The 14496-nt window shown below is 44.8% G+C and overlaps 2 protein-coding genes across 4 annotated transcripts in view; both read right to left on the minus strand.

The window, feature by feature from the left end:
* The window catches only part of USP49 (ubiquitin specific peptidase 49), a 126463-nt gene extending 115993 nt beyond the window's left edge, over nucleotides 1-10470 (minus strand). For all 3 annotated transcript variants that reach the window (XM_049891763.1, XM_049891797.1, XM_049891795.1), the window contains exon 1: nucleotides 10382-10470. The gene's annotated coding sequence lies outside the window, so the exon portion shown is untranslated. The remainder of the gene's footprint in view (nucleotides 1-10381) is intronic.
* Nucleotides 1196-14479, minus strand: MED20 (mediator complex subunit 20). Its single transcript, XM_049891886.1, has 4 exons — nucleotides 14343-14479; nucleotides 10382-10536; nucleotides 6018-6271; nucleotides 1196-1851 (listed from the first exon to the last, which is right to left on the minus strand). The coding sequence occupies exons 1-4, from the start codon at nucleotides 14354-14356 to the stop codon at nucleotides 1636-1638; spliced, it is 639 nt and encodes a 212-aa protein (XP_049747843.1). The 5' UTR covers nucleotides 14357-14479; the 3' UTR covers nucleotides 1196-1635.
* Nucleotides 14480-14496: the final 17 nt, after the last annotated feature.

Genomic DNA, 14496 nt, shown 5'->3' on the forward strand with positions numbered 1-14496 from the left:
AGAACGAGATCAGTTCTAAAGCCACCCTGTGCAACTCCAACAGTCAAGGCTGGCAGGTTTCTGGGGGGCTCTGGCAAAGGTGCCCACCAAGGTGGTATACTGACAGGACCCCAGCAGTTTCCCAGTTTCTGCTCTTGTGGGGGTAACCACAGATGCCAACGCTACAGTATATACCTTAGCAGGCTTCCTCAGGCCATCTCTGTGTATCTGTTAGCCTGGCTGAACATTTCCCCAGCAGGAGAGGTGTGGGCAGGCAATATGAGTCAAACGAGTGGCCTGGAGGCTCATATGAGACGATGAGAAAGAGCTCAGGAAACCATGAAGCATGGTGTGTGTGTCAGGGTCAACAGTCTACCCTAAGGTCCGTGCACATGAGAGCTGGAAAGGCTTCGATACCAATATCAGCCTTGAGGGCTGAGACTTAGGTGAGGGATGAGGAATTGACTTCCTCGTATGAATAATCCAGCTCAATTTGAAGTGGCTCTGGGATCAGCCCTTACTCCAATCCAACTCATAAACAAACCCCTTAGTTACAGATTATTAACTGCGAAATAACAGCCAAGAGCATTCCACTGAGCTCCATGTAGCAGAGGCCACTAAGTGTGCCCCAGTACCCACATTCCCCTGTATCTTTTAGTCACAAACCCCCTGGGTTTTAATTGGGCACGTGACCACCGAGATAAGAGTCTACGTTTTCCCTTTCGGCAAAGCATGGCCATAATGATTTGCTCAACTGCAGGTTATATCCTTTTGAAAAAAACCTTTTTTTCCTTCCTCACTGTCTCTCCCAAAGTGGAATGCAGACATGGAGCTGACAAGTCTCCTCTGTCCTGTGGATACGGACAACACCCTAGGGGTGAGCTGAACAGCAAGATAGTAGGAACCCAAGTTCCTGATGACCCTGTAGAGTTAAATCTGTCCTGGATCATCTGCCTACCTCTAGACTATCAGGTAAGGGAAAATAGACTTCAATCCTAAAGAGTCACTGTACTTTTGGTTCTCTTTGTTCCAGCAGCTTAGCCTGTGGCTTAACATAAATCACAACAGAATGAAAAGCTATCAGAGAAAGAGAACAAATGACTCAGGCAATGCTCTAGAGAAGTCAATACACTTTAGCAAACAGTTCAGAAAATGACAGTCTTCAAACAAGTTCTCCCTCCCAACCCATGTCCAGGACAGAGGCCCAGTCACAACCTTTGAGTAAAGGAAGAGGCCTTTATTATAGCACAGTCCAAACACAGGACGCAGCCTGTCCATTTGTGGGGTGAGGCCAACTCTTCAATAGCTGGAGATGCAGACTGCTTTCCCATCAACACTAGGCAGGGACACCCCTGTCCTACCTTTTCCCCTAAAGCAGGAAAGGTCCAAAATTCTCCATTCTTCATAATTACCATTCTCCATGATACGCCCAGTCCAGTAAGGCTTGGGGCGAGACAGCTGTTGGGGGACTGTGTGTGAGGGTCGGGGAGAAGCATCCCAGAACAAAACCCACAGCTGGTAACTGAAGGAGAGAGAAGCCTCCCCGACTGCCCTGGTCTCCTGGGGCCCAGAGGCCTGCGGGTGCAGCACTTGCTTTCCTACGGAGTCCCCTTGAGTCCCCTTGAGGGCAGAGCTCAGCCAGGCAGCTGCCAACCACTAACGGATCCCAGCCACCGGCACTTGCTGCTGCTTGCGGATCTTGTTGAAGAGTTCCATGTACTGGACCATAGTATCCGCCGGGCCATACACAGCGTCGTGTCTGTTTCCAAACACTGTGGGAGCCCCAGGCGTGTGGCTGCCTAGAAAGTTCTGCAGGAACTCAAGCAGCAGGCTCCAGCAGTCGCTGGCTACCACACAGGGGCCATACTCCACCTGAGGGCCAAAGGAACAGAGATTCAGGATGAGTGAAGGCAAGGGCGAGGTCTTCTGCTTCTCTTGTACCTCCTGCTGCCTGCTCCCATCTTCCTCAACCCTAAGCCAAAGACACACCTTCTAGTACAGTGTTGGTCCACAGAAAATACTCAAACCAAACATCAGGAATTAGACACACCCAGTATCTTTCCCTTTAAGCATCTCTGACATTTTCATCTTGGAGTTGTGCCAACCCACAGCCTTCCTACAAGACCCAGAGGCAGATCTACACCCCTTTTCATTATTTCAGGACTGTGTAGTCCCTGCTTGGAAACCCTGGTAGGGTAATGGTTACATGCTATGGCTGCTAACCAACAGGTCAGCAGTTCAAATCCTCCAGGGGTTCCTTGGAAACTCTATGGGGCAGTTCTACTCTGTCTTATAGGGTCACTATGAGTTGGAATTGACTCGACGGCAGTGGGTTTAGTCCCTGCTTATGCTGGTGGAAGATCCAAGGAGAGCTCAGGAAAATTTTGAGAGAGAAAACTGAGAGAATATGTATAACACAATGTACGTATGTGGGCAGGGAGAGAGGGACCAGTAGAGGGCAGAATACATACATACATACATACATAAATGCCCATGAGTCTCTTCAAGACCAAACATTACTCCCAAGGTCAGCCCAGACTGGGCTCTGACCCTAAGAAGTAATTTCCCAATCAATGTGGCAGGGGCCAAAGGATACGCATCTTAGATTTTTTTAAAACAAGAAACAGCTGGAGTGTGTTTGCACTACAAAGTTAGAAATGTGGAAGATTTAAACAAAGAGTGGGTCCCCAGTAGGCCCTGACAAGTGTGTCAAAGCTGAAAATGGTCAGGAAATTATGGCCCTCCCTAGAGGCTCCTGGAGTTTCAGAGTAGTAACTAGCACTAATGCCCTTTTTTCCACCTGGGATGCTTCCTAGGACCTACCTGTCCCCATGGCTCTACTTTTTTTTTTATTTTTTAATAATTTTATTTTTTGTTGTTGTTGAGAATATACACAGCAACCCCTCTAACTCAGAACTGAAGCCACTCTCAAAGTTCACCTTTCAGTCAAAGATTAGGCAGGCCTACCACGAGACTGAGTTGAGTACAACTAGATGGTGCCGGGCTACCATCACCAAATGCTCTGACAGAGATTACAGCAGAGGGTCCCAGACAGAGTTGGAGAAAAATGCAGAAATTCTAACTCAAAAAAAAAAAAAAACCACACCAGACTTACAGGCCTAAGAGACTGGAGAAACCCCAAGAGTATGGCCCCCAGACACCCTTTTAGCTCAGTAATGAAGTCACTCCAGAGGTTCACCTTTTAGCCAAAGATTAGGCAGACCTAGAGGACAAAATGAGACTAAAAAGGCATGCCAGCCCAGGGGTAAGGACTAGGAGGGGACAGGAAAGCGGGTAATAAGGAACCCAAGGTCAAGAAGGGAGAGTACTGACATGTCATGGGGTTGTTAACCAATGTCGTACTAACTGTTTAATGAGAAGCTAGTTTGTTCTGTAAACCTCCATATAAAGTACAACTAAAAAAAAAAAGATTAGGCAAGCCTATAAAACAAACAGTAACACACATGAGGAACGTGCTTCCTAGATCAATCAAGTATATGAGATCAAAGGGGCAACACCTGCCCAAAAGCAAATACGAGAAGGTGGGAAGAGACAGGAAAACTGGAGGAATAGAACCAGGGAACCTGGGGTGGAAAGGGAAAGGGGGAGAGTGCTGACACATGTGGGATTGCAACCAACACCATGAAACAATTTGTATATAAATTTTTGAATGAGAACCTAATTTGTTCTGTAAACTTTCACCTAAGACACAACTAAAATATATATATATATACACACACACACACAATAAAACATACACCAATTCAACCCTTTCTACATGTACAATTCAGTGACATTGATTACATTCCTTGAGTTGGGCAACCATTCTCACCCTCCTTTTCTGAGTTGTTCTTCCCTCATTAACATAAACTCACTGCTCCCTCAGGTTCCTATCTAATGTCTTGAGTTGCTGTTGTCCCTTTGATCCCATAGGTAGGTCTTAAAAGAGCATGATCCTCAAGGCAAACAGTCTTTACTATTTAAGCTAAATTATTGTTTGGTTTAAAGAAGACTTCAGGGGATATTTTTGGTTTAAGGTCTAAAGATTATCTTGGGGCAATAATTTTAGGGGTACCTCCACCCTCCATGGCTCCAGAAAGTCTGCAGTCCATGAGAATTTGAAATGCTCTTCTGCATTTTTCCCCTTTTGCTCAGGATTCTTCCACAGACTCTTTGATCAAAATGTTCAGTAATGGTAGGCTGGCACCATCCAGTTCTTTTGGTCTCATGACAAGGAGGGAGTTGTTCATGAAGGCAATTAGCCACACATTCCATTTTCTCCTCCTATTTCTGACTCTCTGTCTTAGTCATCTAGTGCTGCTATAACAGAAATATCACAGATGGATGGCTTTTAACAAAGAGAAATTTATTCTCCTACAGCCTAGTAGGTTACAAGTCCAAATTCAGGCTGTCAGCTCCAGGGGAAGGCTTTCTCTCTTTGTCAGCTCTGGAGGAAGGTCTTTGTCCTCAGTCTTCTCCTGGCTGAGGAGCTTCTCAGGCACAGGGACCCTGGGTCCGAAGGACGCCCTCTGCTCCTGGTGCTGCTTTCTTGGTGGTAGGAGGTCCCCAACTCCCTGCTTGCTTCCCTTTCCTTTCTATCTCTTGAGAGATAAAAGGTAGTGCAGGCCACACCCCAGGGAAGCTCCCTTTACATTGGATCATGGTTGTGACCTGGGTAAGGGTGGTGTTATAATCCCACCCTAATCCTTTTAACATAAAATTACAATCACAAAATGGAGGTCAACCACAGAATACTGGGAATCATGGCCTAATCAAGTTGATACACACATTTTGGGGGGGACATAATTCAATCCATGACACTCTCCTTCCTCTGTTGTTCCAGGCAAATAAGAGACCAACTCTTGTGCCTTGGATGGCCACTTGCAAGTTTTTAAGATCACAGTCACTACACAACAAACTAGGAGGTAGAACAGAAACACTAAACACGTTACTAGTCCCCATAACTCTGCATTTTAAGTCCCTACTTAAATTCTGGTGGTGCAATGATTAAGCACTTGGCTGCTAACTGAAAGGCCATTGGTCTGAACCCACAAACCACTCCACAGGAGAAAGATGTAGCAGTCTGCTTCTGTAAAGATTAAAGCCTTGGAATCCCATGGGGCAGTTCTGCTCCGTCCTTTATGGTTACTATAAGTTAGAATCCACTCAATGGCACACAACAACAGCAACAACTTAGATGCTACTCCTCCAGAAAACTGCAATCCCCAAAGTCAGCAGTGATCTCACTGGCCTCTGAACTCCTAGAGCAATCTGTGCTTCTTTTACGGCATCTGTTACAAACTAACTTCAAATACAGTTTGTATGTGTTGGCCTTGCTCTCTTATTCAATCACAAACTTCCAAAACGCAGGTACTGTAGCTTACTTCTTTCTCTATCTCACATGGTAGCAGGCACCTGGTAGATTGTGGACTTTCACTGGTCCCAAAGCCAGCTACTGGCATAGTTCCTCTTTGACATTTTCAATACATATCTTTAGCCTCAAAGATTAACATCACCACACACACATGCTCACACACATCCCTTACCACCATGGAAGAAAGGAGGCAATACACCAAAAAGATAGGAACATCTTTGCTACACAACATTTGAGACTTAAAGCATACTAAGGACAAGTGTGTGGACACGTGTGATTTAAGCCCACCACCCAGAAGGTAAGGAGCCCTCGTGACACAGTGGTTAAAGTGCTCAGCTGCTAACTGAAAAGTCAGCTGTTTGAGCCCAATAGCCACTCCAGGGGAGAAAGATGCAGCAGTCTGCTTCCATAAAGATTTACAGCCTTGCAAATCATATGGGGCAGTTCTACTCTGTCCTATATGGTCACTATGAGTCAGAATCGACTCGACTGATTAAAGAAAGGGTCAAAAGATGAGGGGAGAAAGAGCACAGATGCTCTGGAGACAGGGATCAGGTAGGCATAAATCTCTGTTTGACATTTACAAGAGACTTGGGACTCTTTAAAACCCTTTGCCAAGCAGCCCCTTCAGCACATCCTCACTCCTATTTCACCAGGGTCTTACCTCCACAGAGATGCCCCGGGCGCTGGTCCCCATTGTGACCGTGCCCACCTTCACTAGGAAGTCACAGTACTGGTAACGGGTACCCCGGGTTTCAATCTTGCTGGCTTTGGCACTCTGGAAAAAACCCTTGAGCTTCACCATGAGCACATCAAAGTTGGTGTCAGCAATAAGGCAAGGGCCATTCTCAAAGAGGGCGAAGCAGCTCAAAGGATACTCTGAGTCGTGCATCACATACATCAGCTTCCCAGCCTGACCTGTGAGGGACAGAAACACTGCTCATCATCACCTGCTTTGTCAGCAAACCCCTGGATAGAATCAACTGCATGGAACAGGGCCAGGTGGCAATCTGGCATTACTTCAGCAGTCTTTGTAGGGGAATCCCCACACTGACACTTTTCCAAAAAGGAGGGAAGAAGAACAGCAGGTGAGGCAGCATGTGGTAAAACCCAGCCTGCTTTACAGAAAAAAGTGGGGGCCACAGAGGTAACTTCAATAGTGTTGGTAATAGTCTAGTTCTTAAGCTGAGTGGCAAGCTCACAGATGGACACTTAATGATGACGATGAACAACTCACATATACTTTGCATATATTTCTTTTGGATATATTGTATACTACACAATTAGTAATTTGGGCATGCCAAATGAATCTACTGAACTGTCTTCTGTTCAGCCCTACCTGCCTTGGCCTCCTCCCTCTCAGATATATAGGAAATGGCCCCACAGAAACAGCAAAGGGAAGATCTTGAGTATGAGCCTGGAAAGGTGGGCCAGGGCCAAACTGTGATAAGTCTTATCCATCATGCCTCAAGAACTCTGGACTTATCCTGAAGGCAATGGTGAAAGCTTGGAAAATTTTAAGAAGTCTTGAGGGATTTTGTCCCAGAATGGAATAACTCAGAGTCATACTTGACTTTGGGGAGGATGTGATGGGGGAATGCGTTTCTGCATGTGTAAGGGACAGGAATTTTGGGGATAGATTGTTATAGACTGAATTGTGTCCCTAAAAAATAGTAAATTCCAACCCCTATACCTGTGGATGTAATCCCATTTGGGAACAGGGTTTTCTTTGTTATGTTAATGATGCCGTATCAGTGTGTGGTGTGTCTTAAACCTAGTCCCTTTTGAGATATAAAAGGAGCAGATTAGACAGAGAAGCAAGCAAGCACAAATGGGGAAAGACAGATGTCAAATGGAGATCTCCAAGGAATGCAGAGAAAACATTAGAGAAGCTGAGACAAGGATTTTTCCCCAGATCAGACAGAGAGTGCCTTCCCATGGAGCTATTGCCCTGAATTTGGACTTTTAGCCTCCCAAACTGTGAGAAAATACATTTCTGTTCCTTGAAGGTCCCTAGGTAGACAAACAGTTTGCATTAGACTGCTAATCCAAAGGTTGGCAGCTCAAATCCACCCAGAGGTACCACCCACTCGGTGGGACCGTGGAAGAAAAGGACTTGTGATCTCCTTCCATTACGACTACGGCCAAGAAAACCCTATGGAGTAATTTTACTCTGTAATAAATAGAGTCGCCATGAGTCGGAATTAACCTGATGGCAACTAACAGGGACTTGGGAAGCAGCACACTTCAGCAGAAAGAACACAGGATTTGGGATCAAAAGATCTAGTTCCAAAGCCCAGCTCACCCCTTCTATTCGCTAAGAAATTCGTTTTCTCATTGATTACTGCAGGTTTCCTGCAAGGAAGAAGGGAAGCTGCACACATCTGGTTACATGGAAGAAGGCAGGAAATGGAAAACAAGATCTCCTTCCCTGATACACTGTAAGAGTTAATGGACACTGACACAATCCCAAATGTTTAAGTACTTAAACCTATTCCCAACACTGTGCTAGGATTTAAGAGTTATACAAGTAGAGGACTTAACACTTGACCTCAAGAAGCTGACAATCTCTCTAGAGAGATAAGCTAAAAACCTTTAAAAATAAGAATAAAAGATCACAAAATCTGTGGGATAGACCGGAAATCTTCCGGAAGGAAGAAGGTCTTCAGGAAAGGAAGACATCCAAGTAGGCAAGAGTCAGCAGGAAAAACTTTTCACAGAAAAAGCAGGACCTGAGCTGGGTTATGAAAAGGTAAGACTCAGCCACACAGAAAGGAAAGACAACATCCCAGGCAGGGATAAGAGTGTAGCAGTGGAAAAGAGTGAGAAGACAGGTCTGGCAGGGGCAGGGGGGAGTTTATTAACTTCCTCCACTCTGCCACCATTTCCTGAACACAACAGGCTCTGCACAGACCCTCCACCCGACATCCCTCCTGACTCCTTGCTGCCAACTCACACCTTTCATTTCCTTCTAAATCCAATTCACAAAAGGCATCCGAAGCTGATCTCATAATTCTGTTCTCCTGTCTACTCACTGTAATCACAAACTTAACTTTTACGAGTCTGTAATACTGTTATTATCTTGAAAAGATTTTGAAGTCAACTAAGTTTTTATTTCATGAAGAAGGCACTTCCAGCCATTTGTTGACAGTAGCACAGCTCCATCATGACAAAGTACTTGCATATCCCACGACTTTCTGAAGCAAGCAGAACCAGAGTTACTGCCCCGCCCCTCTTTTACAGATAAGAAAAATATAGCTGAAGAAAGTGACTTATCTAAGTTGCTTTCAAAATGTGGATCCCAAACCAGGTGCATCAGCAGCACCTGAGAACTTGTTAGAAATGCTAATTCTCAGGCACCACTCCAAAATTACTAAGTGAGAAACTCTGGGGGTGGAGCCCAGCAATGTATGTTAACAAGCCCTCCAAGTGACACCCATGCTGGTCAAAAGTGAGGACCACTGATCTAAAGGCACACAGCCAGTAAACAGCAAAACTGCAACTCAAATCTAGGCCTTCTAACCCCAAGTTTATGGCTCTTTCCGCTCCACTCCACTGGCTGCCATGAATGTGTTCTGCCTCCCTAACCAGACTGTAAGCTCCTTGAAAGTAAGAGCCCAATCAGGAAAACAGAGTCTACACCAGGTAGCTGCACTTGAGGTAGTGTGCCACCTTATATCTATATACAAACGTTTTATTGTCCAAATGTTTTCTTAACTATTACCTCTTTTGGTTCTTATGTCCTCCCTACTGAAGGCAAAACACGCTGTATTCCACCAATCATGCAATTCTACCAATGATGAAACTCAGTACAACCATTACCTTTTATTAAATGTTTATGACATGACTTCAATTCTGTTTTGTATGCATTATTTAATTATCACAACAACACTAGGAGCTACGTATTATTATTACCTTCATTTTATAGATGAGAAAACTGTATTGGCAAGAGTCCAAAAACAGAATCCATACCAGATAGTTTCAATGCAGAGAATTTAATAACGGAAAAAAAATACAGAAGAACTGAAAAACCAAATGGGACAGTGAGGCAACACAGAAAGCTACTACCATCCCTAGAGCTGAAGAAAAAAAAGAAGATGTGTTGTTATCAGAGCGAAGAACCAACTCTGCCGAGCAAGAGCTAGCTAGAACCAAGGAGGAGACACAGCTGTGGCCGATGACACTGCCCAAGAAGGAAATACTGTAGTGTCCCTTTCTCCCATCCTCTTACTGGCCAAAGGTAACTCGAAAGGGGCTTAGAAAATGTAGTTTGGAAGTGCAGAGCATGAATCTAAGGGGAAAGAGGCAAATGACAGGCAAGGAACAGATGGGTTAGAAGACTTACCTAATGCTGTACACTTAGGAAGTGGCAGAGCCAGGACTCAGGAGCCTGTCTCCACGATCCCTGCTCTTAACCTCGGTGTTATGGAACTGTCCAAGGTCATATGGTAAGTTACAGCAGAGCCAAGACCAAGAAAATCCAGGATCCCTAACTCATGTTCAAAGATATTCTTTCCCTCCCTACCATTCACACCCCCATCTCATCAGGCAATGCATTTAAAACAAAAGTTGGTCAAGGTTATGCTGAAGAGGTAGCCAAGGCCACTGGCTAGGTGTTAGAAAGTACTTAAAAAATCATACATGAGATTCCTGAGCCTGAAAGGAGTCTTCCTTAAACTTTAGAGTACATAGGGATCCTCTGGGATGCTTCTTAAAATGTAGATTACGAGACTTGCAACACCAGTCAGTCAATCAGTAAGTGGGGCCAGGAATCTGCACCTTTAACAAGTAACCCAGGGGATTCTGATGCACTTGGTCACCAAACCTACCCTTTGAGAAACACTGCTTTAAAACAGTTGAAACGAAAAACAGCCAAAAATAGCCCCAGTCTAAGACATGAAGGACCAAGAATTAAGTTCTTGTTCAGGAATACCACTCTTAGCAGAAGAGCAGACAGACTTCAAAGAACACAAACGTCCAGCAGCTCCAAGTCTGGTTCCAACCATCCTACAGACCCGTCTCACTGACCTTGGCTGCCAAGGGTAGAGGCAGCCGTGTGGTAGGTCTCACAGTCCACACAAAATGTTCCTTGCTTCTCTGCCCCAAGCATCTCCAATTTTCGGGTAAGGAGCTCCACAGTCTGCTGGACACTCTTGCCCTCGGCCACAGGCATCTGGGACACGCTGGAAGAGAGAGAACCAAAATCATCAGTATCCAGAGACACACAGGCCTCACTGAGCCACTCACTCACAAAATCATAGCTCATCAGGCCCAGGAGTTACCTGAGAGACCACTCACCCTGACCCCCTCATCCCTGAAAGTTTCTCTAGAAACCAAAGCACAGGCCTCAGAACTCTTACACCAGTGCAGCGAACTTCTTATCACTCTAGCATTTCCCAAGTGTAGTACGTGTGCCACCATTCAAGAGAAGACTTTAGGTGGCACACAGACTGAGCATTCCGTAACACTGACTCCTGTCATGAGAAAGAGATTCCCTGTGCATTTCTTTCAGTTCTGACTACGTCAAGGATAAAGTATGTTTGGACTTCGTACACTTTTACCAATTCTCTAACACTCTGAACTTGGGCTATAAGTACAGTAGCCACTAGCTACATATGGCATATTTAAATTTCAATTAATAAGACAAAATTTAAAATTCACTCCCTCAGTTAAAGAACTACACACATCGCAAGGGCTCAATAGCCACATGTAGCTGGGGGCTAGTGTATTAGACACTGCTGATACAATGGGCACTACTGATATAGAACATTTCCATCACTGCAGAAAGGTCAACAGCCCAAGGAACAAAGAGAAAGCAACCTCAAGTTTATCATCTTTGGAGATGAGAGGCAACAATATCTATGAGAATTTAATACAATGCAACAAAAAAAAATGTTATTTCCAAGGTGTCCTTCTATGGTGAGTGAAACTGCTTCCTCTTTAGGATGATAGGTGACAATTACCAACCATCTACTTACTATCTGCCAGGCAGTATCCTAAGGTCTTTAGATGGATTAACTCTTCAAATCCTTGAACAGCTGTATATGAGGCACTATTACTTTTCTCTTTGTTATAAATGAGGAAATTGTTGTTGGCTGCTGTAACTTGCCGAAGGTCACATATCTAACATGTGGTGTAGCCAAGATTCAAACCAGGCAACCTGGCTCCCACATCTATGCTCTTAACCACAATAGTAATCTACCTCTCTAAGAATGTAAGTTGATGGTTAAACTAAGTTTAAGAAAAAAAACAGATTTAAAAGAAAACATTAATAAACACTACAGGTGGTACTTAGCTATGGCAAAAACCAAAAAGACAATCAAGACACTTCACTAAAGAAGACATTCTGGTAGCTAACAGATACATGAGGAAATGTTCACGATCAATAGCCATTACAGAAAAGCAAACCAAAACTACAATGAGATTTCACCTCACTCCAACAAGGCTGGTATTAATCCAAAAAACACAAAATAATAAATGTTGGAGAGGCTGTGGAGAGACTGGAATGCTTACACACTGCTGGTGGGGATGTCAAATGGTACAACCACTTTGGAAATCGATTTGGCGCTTCCTTAAAAAGCTAGAAGTAGAACTACCATACGACCCAGCAATCCCACTCCTTGGAATATATCCTAGAGAAATAAGAGTCTTTACACGAACAGATATATACAGGCCCATGTTTACTGCAGCACTGTTTACAATAGGAAAAAGATGGAAGCAACCAAGGTACCCATCAACAGACGAATGGATAAATAAATCATGGTATATTCGCACAATGGAATACTATGCATCGATAAAGAACAGTGAGGAATCTGTGAAATATTTCATAACATGGAGGAACCTGGAAGGCATTATGCTGAGTGAAATTAGTCAGCTGCAAAAGGACAAATATTGTATAAGGTCACTATTATAAGAACTTGAGAAATAGTTTAAACTGAGAAGAAAACATTCTTTTGTGGTTATGAGGGGGGAGGAAGGGAGGGTGGGAGAGGAGTATTCATTAATTAGATGGTAGATAAGAACTACGTTAGGTGAAAGGAAAGACAACACACAATACAGGGGACGTCAGCACAACGGGACTAAACCAAAAGCAAAGAAGTTCCCTGAATAAACTGAATGCTTCAAAGACCAGTGTAGCAGGGGCATGGGTTTGGGGACCATGGTTTCAGGGGACATCTAAGTCAACTGGCATAATAAAATCTATTAAGAAAATATTCTGCATCGCACTTTGAAGAGTGGCGTCTGGGGTCTTAAACGTTAGCAAGTGGCCATCCCAGATGCATCAATGAGTCTCAACCTACCTGGATCAAAGGAGAATGAAGAACACCAAGGGCACAAGGTGATTACGAGCCCAAGAGACAGAAAGGGCCACATGAACCAGACACTACATCATCCTGAGTCCAGAAGAACTAGATGGTGCCCGGCTACAACCCATGACTGCCCTGACAGGAACACAACAGAGAAACCCTGAGGGAGCAGGAGAGCAGTGGGATGCAGACCCCCAATTCTCATAAGGCCAGACTTAATGGTCTGACTGAGACTAGAAGGACCCCAGAGGTCATGGCCCCCAGACCTTCTGTTGGCCCAGGATAGAAACCATTCCCGAAGCCAACTCTTCAGACATGGATTGGACTGGACAATGGGTTGGAAAATGGTGAGGAGTGAGTTTCTGGGATCAGGTGGACACCTGAGACTATGTTGGCATCTCCTGCCCGGAGGGAAGATGAGAGGGTGGAGGGGGTTAGAAGCTGGCGAAATGGACATGGAAAGAGAGAGTGGAGGGAGAGAGTGGGCTGTCTCATTAGGGGGAGAGTAATTGGGAGTGTGTAGCAAGGTGTATATGGGTTTTTGTGTGAGAGACTGACTTGATTTGTAAACTTTCACTTAAAGCACAATAAAAATTATTTAAAAAAAAAAAAAGAAAGAAAATGCCTGAACCAAAGCTATGAGAAACAAAAGTCCTAGGATTCTTAAAAAAAAAAAAAAAAGGTAAGGGTCCCAACAGACAAAGTGTCAGGGGTTTCCAGGGTCCCAAGCCTCCATGTTGCAAACTTTTCATTCCCATCCCTCTTACACTACAGGACTCAGAAGAGAATCATATATCAACTGTGGGAAACATGGGCATAATCACTTGCAAGCTTTCAAGAGCCTGGGCTACCAGGAGAAAAAAATGCTCCTACACACTTTTATATGAGAAGCCTACAGCCACTGACTTCAGATATTCTGGGCTCCAGCCCCTCTGACTGGAAAAATGTTTTAATGTCTTTGAATGGAATGACATTAAAACGTCCTGAAACTAAGCCTTTTGGAAATAATGCCTCTGAGAGCATTAGGCCCACCTTTCCCTCTTCCAACTGAGACTTACAACATGTTAGAAATAAAAGGCCGATAGAAACTACACCAACCATGGAAGCCAACATAGTAGGAAACACGTCCTGAAGAGGTAAAGCAACTAGAAGCCCATCTTCTAATTCTCAGTGGCTTTGTTTTTACTCTTGACCCGAGGTATTAAAACGGCGAAAATGAAACTAAACACAAACTGGTCTCACTGCACTTTGTGGCTGTAGGGAGGATCAGGCAAAAACCTAAAAGAAACACTGTCTTCTCCTTGCCTACCCTCCACTCCCTCCAGCGTTGCCTGCTGATAGGTGCCAGGCCGGAGATGCTACTTCCGAAGCTGAAGTCCTATTACTAGCAGTAATATGGCCTCACAGGCAGAAAGAAAAAAGGGAGATACAAACATTAATGGGTTTCTGGGATAAAACCTTTTACCTGCCGCCTTCCAGGGGCTCATTTTCGAGGAAACAGGCCCGGAGAACCCGCAGCCCTCACAGTGTGCCTCTCATTCCCACAACACGGAGACATCTTGCTAAGCTCCCTGGGGGACGGCGGACCCTGGTAGTTCCTCCCAGGTCTGTTCGAGGCTCCGAAGGTCCTTCACGACCCCCAGTCTCGCCCCACAAAATCCCGAGCGGTCCTGCAGTCTTACCAAGTCACTCCCATGGTGTCCGGCCAAGAGGGTTGCAGCTTCAAACAGTTGAAACTCAGCACTCTCGATGAAGTGAAACCCACTAAGGAAAGCTTCGAGCGAGGGAAACGCCCCGGAAGTTACGTAAAAACAGTGCGCCTAGTCGACGCGCCAC

Source organism: Elephas maximus, chromosome 1, assembly GCF_024166365.1.
Source record: "Elephas maximus indicus isolate mEleMax1 chromosome 1, mEleMax1 primary haplotype, whole genome shotgun sequence".
NCBI classification, from domain to species: Eukaryota; Metazoa; Chordata; class Mammalia; order Proboscidea; family Elephantidae; genus Elephas; species Elephas maximus.